Raw genomic sequence first — 19213 nt, 5'->3', positions numbered from 1 at the left:
AGCCTCCACCTGGAACACGGGAGTCATTGCACTGAGGCCTGGGGAGCGATCTGGGTGCAGAGAGGGAAAGGGGCGACGGCGTTCGCCAGGCTGCAGTCTGCTTCCTACGGCTTAGATCTGCCCTCCCCGCCGGCAGCCCGACCCGGGAAGAGCCACGCCAGGTCTGGCTGCATCCCTGTGGCCGTGGGGATGGCTTGAAGCGAGCTGTTTAGTTGTAAGCGCTCATTAGCGGGATTAAAATCGACAACGAAACGTGAGATTTTCATTTTTTTTTGGTTATCCGGGCAGAGGAAACTGACTTCTTCCTTCTGTTCTCCCCAGACGTGGGGTGAACTCCGGGACTCCCACAGACCCCACGCTGCCGGGGTTGCAGACCCTGTTGAAGTCCAGCGCGGGGACCCCTGACCGCAGGTGACCCAGGGCACCCGGCTGTCCCTTGTCACCCACCTGGGTGCTGAGCGGGGAAGAGGCCGAGCGCTGGCAGCCCTCTGGATGGCACGAGCTTGTCCCGGCTCGAAGACAAAAACATTTATCAGCCGGATTTCTGGAAAACGGACCCCTCGCAGCAATACTTGTAGTAGGGGCTAATTATTAGGGGTTAATTTAAAACCCCACCATGCGTGGTTCAGGGCCCTTCCATCTTTTCCCTCTTATTTCCTACCCAAAGAAAATAAATTCTGTGAAATTTTACAGGGTGTGGGGGGGGGACCCTGAGGCTGCCCTGGCCAAGGCGGTGCGGGGCTGGGGGACACCGGGGGGGGTGACGCTGGGGGGCGACACCGGTGCCCCCCCCTCCCCCCCCCCCCCGTTTTGGTCACCCCCGTTCCCGGCGCACGGTGGCGCCGGCGGGAAAGCGCCGCAGCGAGGGGGCGTGGCTAAGGGGGAGGTGGGCGTGGCCTGATGGGTTAAGCCCCGCCCACCCGCGACCTTCTCCCGCAGCGGGCGCGCCGGCGCCGGAGCCGCCGCAGGTAGGGGCGCGCTGCGTTGGGGCGGGGGGGGGGGGGGGGGGGTGGTTTGGGAGGGTTTTTTTGGGGCTCCGCGCCGGTTTTGGGGGGTTTTGCGGAACGGCCGGAGCACGGAGGGATGGGCGGAGGGGGTGGTTGGTGGGAAAAGGGGGTGCGGCGCGGGGAAAAGCTGCCTGCGTGGGTTGCGCGGGTAGGTGGGGTGGGGGGATGCTGGGGGGTGGGATGGGGCAAGGCTCCATCCACGGGCACCGGGGCGTTGCGGGGTCCACGGAGAGCCCGGAGGGCTCTCCGTGGACCCCGCAACGCCCCGGTGCCCACGCGTCACGAGGGGACTTTGTACGGCCCTTCCTTGCTCCACGGGGCTGCCTTCGCGTGGATCGGTCACGCTGCCTCCTCCTGAAGCGCAGCACCTCTGGGCATGGCGCCGGTGGGCAGGAAGGAAGGAAGTCCCGCTTTTTTATTTTATTTTTTTTTTACCGCTTTTTATGTCACTTCGGAGCCGGTCCCAAGCATCCCCGCGTGGGGTCGGAGCCACGCGTGGCGGCAAGGGCGGTGTCCCCGCCTCGGAGCCTCCCTCTCCCGTGGGATGCGGGTGTGGGTTCCCAGCTGCTCTGTAGTTTTCCCTCGTGATTTTTTTTTTATTGCGTGTCTCTGAATTTTATGCGGCACGTTCAGAGGGTTGCCCCAAAGGGTTATTTGGGAGGGTGCTGTGGCTGCTGGAGCTGTAATCGCAGAACTGTAGGGGTTGGAAGGGACCTCAAGACATCATTGATAATGCATTTTTTTGAAGATAATGCGGGTTTTTTTGTTGGTTTTCTAAGAGGAGAAGCTGTTACAAAGCAGAGCTGCTCTCCTTTATGCTTTGATAAGGTTTCAGTAGGGTTTTGATTGAGTGGTTGATTTCAGCTTCATCCTAGGAAAAGCAGGGAGGGACCCTCAGATCCCAGATGCCTGGGTTCAATATCTGCACGGCTCCGTAGCGCAGGGCCTGAGGGCTGCACAGGTGTCCTGGACCTGTGGTCCTGTGCCTGTGTCCCAGCATCATTCAGCTGGGACCTCGGGGTGGGCCTGGAGCCTTCACAGTAAGAGAGGATGAAGTTTCCCACCGAGATGCAAGGGGAGGTTTCAGGTTCAGGATTCAGGATGGATGGAGACATCTGGGAGGGGGAATTTGTCTTCATTTGGGCTTCCAATTCCATGAAATATCTCAGAGCGTATATAGAGGGGAAGAGGAGGGGACGAAGGAACAGAGAGCGGTGTTTGGGGTCAGGATGCTGGGTGGCTGCCGTGGCTTCCCCCACAGGCACTTGCAACCTGCTCCCCTTTCCCCACCACCTCCCGGTGGCGAACACCAACCCCGTCCCCTTCTTCTCACCCCACGCAGAGGACACCGTGGCCATGTCCTCCCTGCACTAGGACCGTCCCCCCCACCGCCTCAGTGGCTCCCAGCCTGGCCGGGAGGATGCGTGCCTGGAAGGCAGTGGCCAGCACGCTGGCGCTGAGCGGGGCCGATGTGGCGGTCACCACGCTGCTGTACGCCCACGGCCGGGGCGGCCGGGACATCCTGCAGGACCTGCGGCACTTCAACATCTTCAACTCGCTGCTGGATGTCTGGGGGGGCTGCCTCTACCGCAGCTGCGTGCTGCTGGGGGCCGCCATCGGGGTCGCCACCAACACGGCCTACGGCCCACGGCGCCTCAGGGCCTCGCGGACCTTCATCGCCGTCATCTGCCTCCTCATGGGCATCTACATGATGGTGAAGCTGCTGCTCTACTCGGAGGTGCGCAGGACCATCAAGGACCCCTGGTTCTGGGGGCTCTTTGCCTGGACCTACGTGGCGTTGGCGGCCACCTTCGGGCTGTGGCAGCTGCTGGCCTGCGTGACGTCCTCCCGCGAGGCGCTGGGGCCCAGCTCCGAGTCCCGCACCGAGGCGGAGGAGAGCTGCGACGCCCCGCGGGACAAGCGGGAGGAGGCGGCGGGTCCCACCATCCACAAGCTGCTGTCGTACACCAAGCCGGACGCCTTCTTCCTGGGCATCGCCTCCTTCTTCCTCCTCGTGGCCGCGCTGGGTGAGCGAAGGGGCTGGAGGGGGCCGTAGGGTGCTCTGCCCCTCGTCGGGAGGGAAGGAGCCATGCATGGGGCTCAGCGGCACCCTGGGCTTGCTCCTGAGATGGGTGGCACCTCCTAAATGGGCTGGGGGAAGAATTAAATGGGGCAAAATGTACAGCGGAGGGTAAAATGCAATGGGAAATGGGACATCTCTGTGCGCTACTAGGGGCTGTGCCTCCTGGTACATCTCATGTGAGGTAGGGGTATCTCCATGGTGGGGATGGGGTTGTCCAAGGGCCTTCGTGGTTGGGATTACAGGTTCCGTGCTGGTCCTGTGTGTGGTGGGTCTGTAACCTCTTGTCCTGTGGTCCTGTGCAGGAGAGACCTTCCTGCCCTATTACACGGGGCTGGCCATCGACGGCATCGTGGTGCAGAAGAGCATGGACCGCTTCTCCACGGCGGTGCTGGTCATGTCGCTGCTCGCCATAGGAAGGTAATCGCGGGGGCTGGAGCCCAGGGATTCATTTTGGCTTCTCGGCGCTTCGCGGCGCTGCGAGGCCGTGGTGGTGGTGGGGAGGCCATCGCATAGCCCTCCTCATCCGTCTGCCCACGGTGGGGGAGCGGGAGCAGGAGCAGGCACAGGGGACGGGCCCCCCAGGGAAGGCTGTCCTGGCAGCACCGTGTCCCATCCTGACGGGTGTCATTACTGGGGTTAGGACCAGCGTCCGCTTCTGGTAGCACCCCGTGGAGGCATGGGCTGGTAAAACCATCACTTCCCGGGGTGGAAAACAGTACCGGCACAGCATTGCCCAAGCCCTTGGCGTGGGTGTTGGTGTGTTTGTGTTGCTGAGGAGTGGGTTTCGTGTCCACTGGTCTATAACGTTTCTTATCTGCAATTAGCTCATTTGCCGCAGGTATCCGGGGCGGCGTTTTTACGCTCATATTTGCAAGGCTGAACATCCGCCTCCGCAACTGCCTCTTCAGGTCGCTGGTGTCCCAAGAGATGAGTTTCTTTGATGAGAATCGCACAGGTGGGTTCCCCTTTCCCCTGGGTTTGCTCTAGTCCCTCCATCCTGGCCCAGCCTACGGTATTTTTTCCCTTTGGTTTGCCCTCCTGGCAAGTAGCTGTCAGTAGCTGGAGGTGGCACCCAAATGCTCATGTTTAGAAATGGGGATAGAAAGCTCTATTTTTATTTTTTTTTAACCTTTTGGGTACCTCCCTGCCATGGCGTCAGGATTGCCCAGCACCTTGAGGATGTCACTCTGCCACTGACCAACCTGACATCCAGCAGCCCCGGGGCTGACACATTCATCTCTGGCCATCTCATCCCCAAAACACCTCCTTTCCCCTTCCTGCACCTCCCTTCCCACTGACAGCTGCCCTCCATCTCTGCTCCAGGCACTGGAAACCTCAGGCGCGTAAAGCTTGCTGTGCTTGCTTGTGGCTTTCCCAGCTTGCCACTCAGTCCTGTCCCCGGCTGTGTCATTCTGGCGTGGCCCCAGTCGGCTGCAACTTTTCCCACACTTAATTTCTTCCCGGCGATATTTTTAGTTTTGAGGTTACCGCTGTATTTAGCAATCGCTGCGAGCTGCCCTGCTAGCTGAGGACACTGGAGATGTTATTGGAAGTGGGATCCAGTAACCCTGGACTAGCAGTTGCTTAGTACGGGGATTCGGCCCTGGCTGCACTCGAAGACAGGCCAAGTGCTTAGAAATGCAGGGTGGTGTTTGCTGGCTCTTAATGTTCGTCTCCGCTGCAGGAGCTTTGTCCTTAGTCGCCGCACCCACATCCTCCAGGTCACTTGGGCCTCCTCCAGGCTGCAGGACACACAGCTAAACCCAAAGCTGCCTTGTGCTCTGCGGGGCGTGCTGTGCCAGGAGTGCTTCTGGTCCTGCGAGGACAGCGGGGAAAGGTGCCAGCAGTCCCTGGCAGGCTCGTGGAGGGCTCCTGGCATCATTCAGAAATGAGCTGGGGGCTGGGGTGACAGCTCCAGAGGGGTGTTCAGCCCAGTGAACACCCACGATGCACCCACGTGGCAGCCTGTGTGCCCACGGGGTGCCCTCCAGGGTACAGTGCGGAGGCAGTCCCCTTTGTTCTGCAGATGTCCCGAGTGACACGAGGATGTAGTTTGTGCTTTTGGATGCATTTCATGTCCCTTGTGCATCCAGCAGTCTGAGCTCCTCCGCTTTGCTTCACATCCGCTGTTGTGGATCCCCATCCATGCTGCTCGGCTGTCCCCCAGCCAGGCCCTGGGCTGGATGAGGAGCTCCGTCTGCCAGGACCGCTGTGTGTGGTCCCATCATGGGACACGGGGCACGGGACACGGCCAGGCAGCGACCTGCCGTGGTGACGTGTCCCCCCTCTCCCTTCCCCAACCCCTCGTTCCTGCAGGGGACGTCATCTCCCGCCTGACGTCGGACACGACCATCGTGAGCGACCTGGTCTCCCAGAACATCAACATCTTCCTGCGCAACGTCGTGAAGGCCACGGGGGTGATCTTCTTCATGTTCAGCCTCTCGTGGAAGCTCTCGCTCGTCACCTTCATGGGCTTCCCCATCATCATGTTGGTGTCCGACGTCTACGGCAAGTACTACAAGGTAGGCAGGAGGGGCTGGTGTGGCTGTCGTGTGCCACGACGCTGGGCTGGTCCCCTTGGGAAGCTGTTGTGGGGATTGTGGGCGGCCTTGGAGCTGGAGGGATTGATATTTGGGAGTTTTGCTGCCCGCAGTGGGGGCAGGAAGGCAGCATGGCACCTGCATGGGCAGATGAGCGTAGGTTTGGCTGTTATCTTCGTGCTCGGGAGCTGACAGGAGAGGTAGCCTGGCCACGAGATGTTCCATATGTGCCTGCTCGTATACATGCTGTCTGTCCTCTCCTCTCCCTTTGGAGTAACTCGGGTGGAGGGTTAAACCTAGCCCCAAGCTCCCTTTCTATGCCAGGGGCTGTCCCCTGTGGTTCATGCCACGGCTTGTGGCCATGCGAGTCCTGCACCACATTCTCCCGCTGTCCCAAGGTGGGGGATACGTCCCAGTGCTCAGCCTTGGCTCGGTCCATGGCCTTGGAAAATGTCACCGTGCCCTCTCCTGAGCCTGAGAGAGGTGCCACAGGCAGCCGGGCGTGTGTTGAGCTCCCTCTGCTTCTTCTCCCTGCAGAAACTCTCCAAGGACGTGCAGAATGCCCTGGCCAAGGCCAACAACACCGCCGAGGAGACCATCTCTGCCATGAAGACCGTCCGCAGCTTTGCAAACGAGGAGGCAGAGGCCAACGTGTACTGGCAGAAGCTGCAGCAGGTGTACAAACTGAACAAGCGCGAGGCCCTGGCTTACACCTACTACGTGTGGTCCAGCGGGGTAGGTGACCAGCACTAGGGACGGGCGGGGGACATCACTTCAGCTGACAAACCACGCGTGGTGTGATGTCCGTGCTGCTCCACGCTCTCAGGGAGCTTTGTGGGATGAGCCCAGCCTTGGTGTCTGCTGCCAGTAAACCACCGTCTCTTGATATTTTTTTATTATTTTTTTTTGAACTCATGAAAAATACGTTCCGTTCCCCCTTAGGGCAGCATTGCATCATGCCGGTGAACAGCCTGCTTTCTCTTGTAAATAAAAATATCACTGATAACTGCTCAAGGTCGTGGAAAACCCCGTGTTTTCGGGCTGCTGCATTGCATGCCTGTGCCAGCTCATCTCCGGCTGCTCCAGCCGGGAAGCAGCCGCTGCGTAGGTTGAGACTCTGCTCAGAAACAGAGATCTTCTGTGTGGGGGCAGTGGCGAGGGGAGGCTGCTGATTTTTTTGTTTTGTTGTGGTTTTTGTTTTTGTTTTTTTTTGCAAAGTGTTTTTTTCATTGCTTGGGACCAGATGGTCCGGGGCTTCTGCACCGGCTGCTAAGGCAGCGCAAAGCCCTCGCGTCGGGCTGCCCTTACCCACGCTCGTTCAGGGATGCTGCTGAAAGGTTTTTTGAGGTATGACGCCCTCGTACAGCTGTGGGAGGCTTGCGGGTTCCCAAGGCTGGAAGCAAAAGCAGAGCATTTCTAGCATTGTTCCTGCGCATCCAGGTGAAGCCAGCGGCAAGAACTGGGTCAGAACAGATCCCGCTGAGTCAAAGGAGTCCAAAACCATCAAAACTGCTCCTGTGGGGCTCACGTAAAAAGAAGCTGACAGATTTAGCACAGCCCTAGCGGAGCCTTTCTCAGAGGAAACTGGGGATCTTCAGGTCAGATCTTGGCGGAGAGAAAAGGAACTTTTTCTCAGTATTTTCCTCTGCATGACTTTATAGCCAGCAGCCCTTCCCACCGCTTGTGATCCTGGGAAGGCTCTGGACGTTCATGTAACCCTGTAGCAGCCTGCGTGGCAAACGTTGCGCAGAGCACCGGGCATTGCGTGGAAAGAAACAGGCTGACTAAAGGCACGGGGCTGTTATCTGTCGCATCAGGGCTGAGCTGTCTCTGCGGAGTAGGTGGCACCCCCACACACTGATCTCAAGCGAGAGCTGAGGTTGTGCTGCAGGGACTTGTATATGCAGGGATTTTGTGCATTAACTCTTGGCTTGGTTTGGTGCTCTAAATTAAAATGTGTCACAGCCATTTAACAGTTTATTTTAGCGGTGAGGTGACTGCATGTCTTGGATAATTCGAGCATGGATTATTATCCTTGAGGATGTTAGTCCAAGAGACATCGATGAGGCACTGTTATTTCAGATAAATCCTCCCTCCTTGTTGCCCTTCTGGACTCCTGTTTTGTTGAAAGATCCCATCCCAGGTACCGGAGTTGTTTTTCCCTTTTCATATCCATCCTCACTGCTGTCAGCCATGCAGTGTCAAGGATGCTTGGTTTGGGGCTCAAAGAATAAATGTCAGCTCCTGAACTGTGGGCCGTTGTGTGGGTAACTACAGCGACACCAAAACGTCGGTCATCCTTGCTGATCTGGGGGTGTTTGCTTGCTTTCAGCTGACCCTCCTGGTGGTCCAGGTCAGCATCCTTTACTACGGCGGGCACCTCGTGATCTCTGGGCAAATGACAAGCGGAAACCTGATATCCTTCATCATTTATGAGTTCGTCTTGGGAGACTGCATGGAGGTGAGCCCGACCCCTCTGGGACACCCCGTATCAAGGTGATGTTTGTCTTACAGATGTTCCCAGTCTCTGCAGTTGCGGGACTAGACCTGGTGTTGCCTACCCTACCACACGGGTGGCTTTGCCCACCTGTGTGTCCTCTGCTCCCCGCTCCCATCCCATTATGGCCCCTTGAATAAGGCCTCTGCTAATGCCTTGGCTCCTGAAAGCACCCAAAGGAGCTCAGCACCAATAAGGCAATCAGCACCAAAAGGTTTGGGCTGGCCCCGCTGAACAGGAGAGTCCTGGCTGTCTCCCAAGCATGTTTCCTGGTATGAAGGATGCAGAGATTGTGCGGCTGCCTGTTAAATTTCAGGGTTCATTAAGAGCTTAATTACATTATTTAAAAAAAAAAAAAAACTTCCCTGGAACAGGCTGCAAGCTGCTGCGTTGGCAGCGCGTTAGCAAGCTGGGATTGTGGGTGGGATGGTGGAGCCCACCCAGGGCTGCTTCCCCCTTGCCAAGGTGTCAGTTTGGCTAATTGAGGCAGAAATTAGCAAGTCCAGGTTTCCTCGCAGCCAAGCTTGGTTTCAGCGGTGCTTCAGTGACAGAGCAGAGCCGGAGACAGCTCACCCAGCTCTCACCATCTGCGCTGATAACTGCGGGCTCTGGTGGTGTTTCCAGGCTGTGGTTTCGGTGTGTGTTTCTTATGGTTTGGGGTTTTTTTCCTCTGATGGGAGGGGCAGTTGCACTACAGGCTGTTCGGCAATTCTGGGTTTAACAGTGAGAAGGGCCAGCGCGATGGGGAGTTATTCCAGAGAGAAATATACCTTGGGTGGCGGTAAGAGCTTTCTTTCTCTGCCTGCCTCCAGTTAACGTCAGACGGTAGATTTGGAAACGCTTTGACCGCTCTCCTTACGAGTGGCCGTGATTGCTGTTTCCATCACGTGAGAGGGTTTCATCGTTGCCTCTTCCCTTCCAGTCCGTGGGCTCCGTCTACAGCGGCCTGATGCAGGGAGTGGGAGCTGCTGAGAAGGTGTTCGAGTTCATCGACCGCAAGCCAACGATGGTGAACGACGGGTCGCTGGCCCCGGACCACGTGGATGGGAAGGTGGAGTTCAGAAACGTGACGTTTTCCTACCGCACTCGCTCCGCCACGCAGGTCCTCCAGGTGAGCCCCACCAGTGCGGAGAGCTCCCCATCGGGAGGATATTCCTATCACGATATTCTTTTGTCACGACAATAACTGATCCCCAGCCCACAGGGAAGGTCAGCTGCACTTCTGGAGATGCATAAAGGCAGGCTCAGTGGCATGCTGGCAAACAGATCATAATGAACAGTGGGTGTCTAGGGCTGGCTTTCCTTACAGGGAAAGAGTTTTATTAATAAAACCCTTTTTCCCAGCTCAGACATTGAACACGTCAGCGTGGTACAGGGCTTTGTGCCAAGTTGTCTCAGGCTGCTTCCATGTGAGAAAGGGGCTGGGGTCACAGGGCAGGGTGAGACAGCAAAGCCGTGCAGTTTTTGGAGGTCCTGCCACGCAAGCAGGCAAATTCAAAGCGAGTTTGCAGGCTTCTTGCTTCCTCGGAGGAAGGGAGCTGGGAGGAGGAGCAAACAGCTAGTCTTTTGCAGGCGAGATGGCTGAAGCAGCTCGCCATTGAGGTGGGGGGCCACAATTTGGCTAAATCCCCTGCACACTGCCCCAGGTCCCCGGTGAAGGCCAGCACCTAACCACAATCTCCCATCCATGTTGCAGAACGTGTCCTTCACCCTGCACCCCGGCAAAGTGACGGCGCTGGTGGGCCCATCAGGCAGCGGGAAGAGCTCCTGCGTCAACATCCTGGAGAACTTCTACCCTCTGCAAGACGGGCAGGTGCTGCTCGACGGGCGTCCCATTAACATGTACGATCACAAGTACCTGCACTCAGTGGTACGAGCGACTGCTACGTGTATTCTAGCTAGCGCCTGCCGTGGTCGGAGGGGATGGATGGCAGTGTTGCATGTGGCTGTGGATTTGAGCTGGCAACCTCCAAAATGTCCGGAAAGCTGGAGGTGGTCCAGGAAACAAATTTAGATAATTTGTGGGGGCAGAAGGGAAAGGGGCGGCGATCGGTTTGTGCGGAGGGGGAAGTCTTCCAAAACCAGAACAAGCAACATGTTTTGTTTTGTATTTGTTTGGCCAACCCATTAGAAATACAGTTTTCATTGTTTGATTAATTACAGTCTAAGCTGAGTTTGGAAAAAGTGTTTTACAGTCCTCCAGCATGTTCTACCTTAAGATCTTAAAGTAATTCTCAGATGAGATTTTGGGATTTAAACTGCTCGAGATGCCAGCAGCAGCGGGAGCAGTGGAGGGGCTGGGTGCTTTGCCCAGCAGAGGGGTTTGGGCCCCTTGGCTCTTGTCTGCATGTCAGCACAGATCAGTCTCCATCTCCTCTGCAAGTAACTGCCCGCTTTGTTTGCCCCCAGAGTGAATGGCCTCGCGAGTCAGCAGGAAAACCTGAAAACAATTGATCAGAAGCAGGCTGGAAAGCCAAAGTCAGTGTGACTAATTTACATTCCCTGCCTGTACTGAGTGAAAACTAAAAGACAAGCAAGTCTTTCAGCTTAGCAGGCCTGGTGTGGTGTTAGGAGCATGGGGAGAAGTCAATTAAAATATGACCGTATCCTGCTGGCTCTCTTCACGTCCTGTTCTGAGCAATAATTTGGAGGGTTCAATTTATTTCAATATAGACTGTTTAACAAAGGCTGAATTTGAGAGTGAGCAGCGATGGCTGTACAGTAGGGCAGGGAGACCGTTGCTAAGCAATTAAGGAATTGCATCAGCTATGTCCAGAACTTCCTAATTTTGGATTAAAAGACGCAGGAGGGCTTATTCACAGGGCCCATTTGTGACAACTAGCCTTGAACGGGAAATTAGCAAGACTTTGGGAGAAGGTCTGTCCAGCTTGCCTCGTCCCAGCAACTGGTTTCCCATACTGGGAAGAGCAGACAGTGCTGGGAATGATGGGCCTGGAGCAAAACCACAGCTGGGTCCTAGACAGGGGGTGCCCATCCCAGGTGCCAACATACCAGCACTGCATGCGTTTTCTTTCCTATGCAACAGCCTCCCAGCACCCTGTCAGTACCAGCGTTGCTGGAAGCTCACGTTGAGGCATTTCTGTGTCTCAGTTTAATGGCGGGGCTCTGCCCACTCAAGTTCTTACCTGGCAGGAACAGATGCTGATGATCTGAGATGTCAGACGTTGTGTCTCCGGCTCCAACCGCCTGCTCTTCCCTTCCTCTCTGCAGATCTCCTTGGTGAGCCAAGAGCCAGTGCTGTTTGCTCGCTCCATTGCTGATAATATTTCCTACGGCTTAGCTTCGGCCTCCTTCGAGTCGGTTGTTCAGGCTGCCCAGAAGGCTAACGCACATGCCTTCATCACGGAGCTACAGGACGGCTACCACACAGGTACTGACATCCCTCCGTTCGCACTGACACTGTTTTGTGCCTAGGGAACCATGAGAAGGCAGAGAGGGTGCAGCTTCTCACTGCTGCCTCGGTTTCAAAGCTTCCGGAGCCCATCTTCTAGGGGCAGACAGCAGCAACGCAGCCACGTGGGTCAGGGCAAGAGGGAAGCTGGGACCTGGATGATCTCCCAGGCTCGGGGACTTCCTCCTTTGGTTGTTTCCATGAGCATCAGTCCCTCACACCCTGGGACTTGGAGAACTTGCTGCTGGAGGGAAGGGCTGCAACCTTGTGGGTGTTTAATACATTTAAACTGCTCTGCCAAGTGAGCAGGAGCTGTAGCATTTACCCGGTCTTTGCTTCAAAGCATGCCACCGTCCTGGTGCTGTTGGCTGGGCGCTGAACTTGGTGGCAGCTCCTGATTTTTATTTTGCCCCCTTCTTCTCCCTCTTGATCCAACAGAGGCAGGCGAAAAAGGAGCTCAGCTGTCGGGTGGCCAGAAGCAGAGGGTGGCTATTGCCAGGGCCTTGATCCGAACCCCCCCCATCCTAATCCTGGACGAAGCCACGAGCGCGCTGGACGCAGAGAGCGAACACGCGGTGAGTGGGTGACCCGGGTGTCGGGGCCTGCCAGGCCCAGTCAGGTCGGGATCCCTGCCAGTCGCTGAAGCATGCAAAGTGTTAGCTGGCATACAGCGACACCGTGCAGCCTTTTAGCACAAGACCACAAGACACAGAGGAAGACTCTAAAAATGGTTCTGCAGTAGGCAGGGTAGGACTACCCGAGCTGAAATCCCAGCCGAGGCACCGAACCAGCCATACCTGCAGGAAAGGCCCTGGGCTCTCTGTGAGCCGTGCCGTGGTTTATCTGGCTGGGATGTGAGAACCAAACGGCTCTGCCAGCAGCAGAGTTTGGCCTGCCTGGTTCATCCTCACAAGGAAAAGCTAGGTCAAAATGCTGGTGTGAGGGTGGGTCTCCTGGCGCTGGAGGATGAGCACTGCCGGCCCACGGTGTGGAGCAGTCTGACCCTGTGGGGCAGCTCGTGGGCTGAGGCCTGGGCATTACCCTCAGCATCACCCGCGGTATCTGATGCCATCCTGGGGCTGGTTTTGGATAGCTGGGGGTGTCAATTTGATGTGTGCCCGGTGGCCATCTGCCTGCCTTCAGATCTTAGTGCCTTCGTCCGTCTCTTGGCTGGAAAACAGCTCTCTTGGTTTGCCTTGTTATCCTCCCAGGAAACAGCCCCACCTCTCTGAGCAGCCGCATTTCCCAGGTACCAGCTTCCCGCAGTCTGTGCCAACGCTGCGTGGCCTTTATTTGCATCCCAGCTCTAACAAGAGCCCAGCTTGCAAGAGCAGACCTGTCATTTAACCACCCTAGCCCTTTCCTGGCAGTGGATGGATGCATACCGCATCCGTGAGCTGGCTGGACTGAGAGGATTTGTGGCTAGGCAGTGAGAGCCAGGATGGACATGCCGGTGCTGGTAGTGCTACAGGAAGTCCTGCTCTCGTGTCCTCTGCGTAGCCAGAGGAGAGCAAACCTCCTGCCCAGAGATTTCTTAACACAGAGCCACAAAGCTGCTCTTCTCCCCTCCCAAAGCGGTGCCAGCGATGCTTGTGCACTAATAGCTTTTCCTCCCGCGCAGATTCAGCAGGCGATTTACGGCGACTTGCAGAACCACACAGTGCTCGTCATAGCTCACAGGCTGAGCACTGTGGAGAAGGCACACAACATCATTGTGCTGGACAAGGGCCGCGTGGTGCAGCAGGGCTCGCACAAGGAGCTGATGGAAGAAGGAGGTCTTTATTCCAAGCTGGTGCAGAGACAGATCCTGGGGCTCGAGGCGGGCGGCACGGGCGGCCACCAACCCGAAGCCCGGGGGGATTCAGCGAAGGCGCCCAGCGGGCTGGAGGAAGAGTTCAGGATAGACCATTCCCTCCCGGCTGCGGCGCAGGACGATTATAACAACACAGCTCACAAGTGAGAGCGGCGAGGGCCGGCGCTTGAGACGCTTGCTGGGGTGCCGAGGCAGAAGGCAGCTTGCCAACAGGCCAGCACGCCGCACAACGCCGCCCGCTCGCCCGTCCCGCGTGCGCCACGCACCCGTGCACACAAAACCACACACTTATAGAGCTTCCTGCAGTACAGCCCGGTGGGCGGACGCCTGCTGGTTAAACAGGGAAACCGATCGGGGAGTTGGGTCTTTAGCAATTCTCAGCATTTCTACTGGGTTTCTTTTCTTACTACCAGTAATTCCTCTCGACTGGGACTTTTCTCCCATTGATATGCATGTGTAACTGCTATTAACTGTACTGGATGTTAAATGCATGCATGGAGGGGAAGGTTGAAAACCCCTCCAGGAATTTCAGGGGGTGGCTTTCTTGGCTGGGTAGAAAAGCAGCGACTGTAAAACAAGGTCCTGCTCCTGCTGTCAATCTATGGGGTCAGTCCAAAGTCTGCTGAAGTCTGTAGGGAGCTCCCTTCGGCTTCGGTGAAAATGGGATCGCTTCCATGGGGCTGAATGCTGGGAGAGTTTTGCACTGAGTGCCTGCAGGCTCAGGCTCACAACCATTGCTGCTGAGCTTGTTTCACGTAGTAATCATCCTTCCTGGAATGAGCCAGGGGACCAGGAGGCAGGTGTTGCTTTCAGATTTACTCTTGGTGCTTGGTGGGTGTTTGGTTTTCTTTTTAAGGATGAAGAGTTTTACCATAATTGGGTTAGGGATTTTTTTAATTATATTTCTGTGTGCACTGTACAATGTCTGTCTGGCTCCAGTGTCCACTGAAATTCAGTCTGTTATTTCAGTATTTTTTTAAACTCACAACCCCGGTGCTGGTTTGAAAAAACACTACTAAAGACAGGCATAAAATACTAAAAGACAGCACTTTATAAAACCCACCAAAGCTTTGTTCAGCTTCAGGCAATGCAAGTGATTTCACTGCATGGGAAATCCGTACAGTCACTTTCCTGGAAGTCAAACTTCCGCTGCCTGAACTGTGAAATGTGTTTCTTTGAGTACTATTTATTAACTTTTAGTAAGAGGGAAAGAAAGAAAGATGTTGCTCCTAGTCCTTTTGTGTGATGGCTGTGGCTTAGTAGTGTTATGCTGCCATAGATTGGTGAAGAAACCTATGCAGCCAGGCAGATGCTATTGAAAAATAGCATTGGATTTTATGTGGGAAAGACTGATTCAGACTGTGCATAGTTAAGAAATGATCTCAAGCACTTTAGCTCTCATGTTTCTCAATATTTGAATGCTGCTGTGTTTTACTTTTTGGCAGTTTTGCAGTTTTGTTGTTGGCACTGTTTTGTTTTCGTTCAGTGATGTTTTACAAACTCTTTAGTGTCCTTGAGGAGGGATGCTCAAAAAAAAAAAATAAAATACTACCTCTGCCACTCAACATTGAGCCAGTCTAGTGGGGGGTGTTCTTTGCATTCAGAACATCTGGGTTTTCAAGGTAATGTTCATCTGAGATGATGGATGGATACAGCTGCGTACCACACATGTTCTGGTTCCCTCATGGGGAATAACAAGAAACCTGCAGAGAATGAGGTATGTAAATGCCTTCAGCATCTGATAATGACCGTGAACCATAGCACTAGGTATAGCCTGTTTAAGAACTTGTTTTCATCCCGGATCCCATCTGGTAGTCAGTCTCACACAAAAGGACAGGCAGTCTGACCCGTTCTCAAAGCACAGGGCTTTGTGGCTGGAGTCTTTTCAGCTGCTTGCTTTCATGATAGGATACAAATCTGTGCCTCGGAAGGAAGAGAGCTCTCTTTGTCTTACCTTCCTCCACTTGGGAAACCTTTATCACGCTGCAAAAGCTCACTGAAATCATTCCCCCTCATCATTTCAGTAAATGGCCAGTATGTTCCTGCCTGATGACAATATTCACTGTGGGTGTGAAGAGGTTGGGGGTTCTACCTAGTGCTGGAGGGCAAGCGATTAATTCTGCGTTTTTATCAACGACTGAGCAGAACACGGCCAGTGGATTGTAGAAGTGGAATTGATTGCTGCTTAATTGAAAAACTGGAAGGAAAAAAAAAATAAATTAAGGTAACCTGGGAATTAGGGAAGCCAACACCCTGGGAAGTGCTGTTAGGACAATGCTCATTATTAAGTGAGGTGGCAGAAAAGAGAATTAGATCCTGATTTATGTGCCCTCCCAGGCAGTGCTGCACTAAGGAGAATCTGAGGATACACATGGATTAGTTTTATTGCAAAGGCTACAGTGAATTTGGGGAAGGGAGCCCTGCTTTCCGAGCTTGTTGTGATGATAATCCCAGCATTGTACTCCCAGTTCGGGTCCAAAAAGCTTCAATTGAAATAGGAATTGGAATGGGCAGATTGTCTCTGTGGTGGCACCAGGCCAAGCTGATAACAGGGCCTGCCTTTGTTCACTGCCACAGGTGCCGAATTCTCTCTTTTGCATCCAGATAACTCGAGGCTACTCTTCCACTGAGCTTTACATCTTGGGGCTTGAACAAGTCCTTTTATTGTGCTGTTGGCACGTGACAAGTGGATCTGCTGGAAGGCTAAAGCTGTACGGGTTTTCTTAGGGCCTGGAAGCGTGGTGGGAGCTCCACACACCACCAGGGCTCCAGCAATACTAATCTAATACAGGCATTTCTGCTGGCCCTGTTCCCAAACCTGTACAAACCCTGTAACTGCAGAGAAAATCTTGCTTTACAAAATCATTCCAGCTATGACTTCTTTTTCTGATGGGACTCCCCTACCTTATGGGGGTGCTGCATTCATCTGCAGTTCCATGTAAGCAGAAGCTGCTTGCTCAGCATTTTTCAATCTGTTTTCACGAGGAGTGTCATGTCTGGTCCAGCTGAAAGCATTCTTTTCAGACCTCTTGCTCTCTTTCGTGCACAGCCTGGATCTCCCAAGGGAGCCGAAGAAGAAAGCTTGGGTGGGAACCGAGTGCCTGAACTCGTAAAGACTTCCTTGGAAAGCTAAATTAGAATATGAGCACAAACAAACACTGTGCTAAGTCTCCATAGGAGCACCGTCTCCTCTTCAGGGTTTGCCTGTAATGTAAAAATTGGTGTCAGAGATGCCTGTTGGCCAAGCAAAGCCCAAGAGTGAGGCTGTATTAACTTGGTGCAGCAGTGGCAGTTCCTTCTGTGCTATATCTGGAGCTGCCCTTGTCCTTGGGCCTGTGTGCAGTCTCCAAATTTCAGGCTGTTCTGGAAAAAAGGCCGCTGTTCCCTCTGAGACCCTGACACGTAATATTTTGTGGCTGCGTGTTTGCTCGGAGCTGATGTTTACATGGGAACACAAAGAAGATCTGTTCAGGCACTTCTGGATGACAGTAAGGCGGCTAAGTTTATTCTCCTAGAAGGGGAGAGTCTTTTCTCCACAGGGAACTCAGATGGGTTTCTCTGAAACCTTAACTCGTGGAGCACAGCTTAAAGACTGTCACGGCAGAGTTGGAAGCAAATGGTCATTTGAAAGCACAGGTGATGACAAAGGTTGACTGTATGCTCTGTATTGGTTGTTTTCCTCACTGTTAATAAGCTCAAACCATGCCCTGTAATAAGTATAACCACAGCTTTATTTGATTTAAACATTGGAGAACCCTATCCAAGACAAAGTTCAAGAGCAGATCTTACAGTCTTAGCGATTCCCAAACAACATGTATTTACCCCTGTACGTTTGCACAGAGAAGGTAAATGTAAATGCGGTGTAATGGAAAAAACATAGCTGTGTTTATTCCTACAGCTTGTCTCCCAGCACCCCAAACTCTGCCTCAATCTGCAATTGTGTGCATTTCAGCAGCTGGGCTTTCTAGGCCTTCAGCAGAGCTGGAAATACCACAAGCAAATAAATACCCAGAGTGTTTCCAGTTCAGGTTTGGAGCTGCACCTTAAGTGTGGGGAGGAGAAATAGCGTCTGCCTCATCTCCTCCAGCGTCACTGGGAGCTTAGGGCAAAGAATGTGTATACAGGTGTATAAACCTGCTCATTTCACGCCTCTGGCTCTCTAAATGAAAGAAGTACCAACAGCAGAACTGCTGTTTCTCCCCCAGGAGGCTGGATATGAAGGTAATTTCACGTGTGAAGGAGTCTAAATTGTGAAATCTAGACACAAGTGCAGACTTCAATGAGGAAATGAAATTGCAAAGAAGCCTGAAAACTTATCTACCTATTGAGCAACCAGACTAAAACGGGTTAATAAACTCCAAAGATTAGACTTGCAAATTCAGTCTCTACGTAACCAACCAGTTTGTCCAGGAAAAGAAAAGAAGTTGTGAAGGTGACTTGCAAAATATGTCTAAATCTAATAAATATGCATGGACACAGTGCTGCTGACCGTAAAGGGATATGAGGTGACAGAAGGAAATCCAGGCTCAGGTTTAAAAAGTTAAAAATAATAATAAAAAATAAAATAAAAAAAAATAAAAAAACCCTAACATTTAATTTAAAGCGGGCTGGATGCCAGTTCTCCCCATGACTGTGGCCTGACTTATTCACCATGACATGGCTTCCACTGTAGTCTTCCCAGAGTTTTTGTTCTATTTCTCTTCTAATAAGAAATCCTGGCTTCTGTACTTTGCCTGCTTACATTCTTCACATTCATGAGTACTGTCACCTTTCAAAAGGAATTTAGCAAAGGTAAAGAGGAACCAGGGCTTGGCAGCTGATAAATCTCAGACTGCAGCGTTGCAATATTTGATAATCCCTGTAGCCTAAAATCCTAGTTTATCTGCTATTCCTCACATTCTGTTGAAGTGATGTGCTGTCACAAAACCTTAATCTTTCGTGAAGACTGCTGAATGGAAAGGCACCTTCCAACCTATCCAAGTAGAATAGGTAATTATACAAAAGCAGCTGACCCCTATTTTGTCTGTCAACCTCAGTTGTTTTTCTGGCCAAACGTGAATTCTCAATCACATGCAGATTCTGGTCAGAGCACTAAAAAGCAGACCAGATGTTTAATATTGACACTCCTCTCCAGCACCTCCAGAATGCAAATTTATCTACACAGGGAGAAACAGTATTTTCAATGTATGTTGTACTTGAGCACAAATGAGTTCTGTTTTCCCTGTGCATTTTCTGAGGACTTCATTGTTCTGCATTATATGGCTTCTAACTAATTGAATATTGTTTACCATTGACAAATTCAAATAATCAATTCCTTGATGTCTACAGCAGTACAATTCCAGAAACAACTCTATGCAAAATAAACAAGAACAAATTATATAATTATGTAGAAGATCCCCTTAGAAGGTCACTGTAATATAGAATCATCTTTCCAATCAGCATATTGACAATACAATTATGGTAATACTGTAGTGCCCTTCACCTGAGATACTCACCCACAGTACCTCCACAAGCACTATTCACTGTGAACTATTCCTCTCCACTCTCTGCATGTGCCTGAGAGGTTATTTTGGTTTTTCCTTTTAAGCAAAAGGCCCTCTGGTTGAGGGAAGCTGAGAACTCTGCTCAGGATCACACAGAGAGGCAGTAGTAAAACTAGATTTACAACATGAAGCTGAGTCAGACTCTTCTAAACCACACTCCCCCCATACCAATTATCTTGCTATGCTATGAAGTTAGAATCACTAATGTTCTTTAGAAGAAGGGGCTTCTTTTAATCCCTCAGCTAATTCCTCTGTTTGTGTGTGTGTGTCCGCACATATATGTATGTGTTTGCATGCATGTAGAGATTTAAAGGCTGG

The 19213-nt window shown here is 53.1% G+C and overlaps 1 protein-coding gene across 1 annotated transcript; it reads left to right on the top strand.

Annotated features, from left to right (window-relative positions):
- Nucleotides 1–878: 878 nt before the first annotated feature.
- ABCB9 (ATP binding cassette subfamily B member 9) lies at nucleotides 879–14917 on the top strand. The gene is made up of 12 exons (XM_083804630.1): nucleotides 879–968; nucleotides 2350–3034; nucleotides 3393–3507; nucleotides 3915–4045; nucleotides 5407–5612; nucleotides 6168–6365; nucleotides 7963–8091; nucleotides 9050–9238; nucleotides 9824–9997; nucleotides 11359–11518; nucleotides 11978–12114; nucleotides 13161–14917. The coding sequence occupies exons 2-12, from the start codon at nucleotides 2428–2430 to the stop codon at nucleotides 13497–13499; spliced, it is 2385 nt and encodes a 794-aa protein (XP_083660756.1). The 5' UTR covers nucleotides 879–968; nucleotides 2350–2427; the 3' UTR covers nucleotides 13500–14917.
- The last annotated feature ends 4296 nt before the right edge of the window (nucleotides 14918–19213 follow it).

Source organism: Anser anser (assembly GCF_964211835.1).
Source record: "Anser anser genome assembly, chromosome: 18".
NCBI lineage: Eukaryota > Metazoa > Chordata > Aves > Anseriformes > Anatidae > Anser > Anser anser.
The sequence above is the reverse complement of the archived record's forward strand: the minus strand, read 5'-3'. Positions and strand labels throughout refer to the sequence as shown.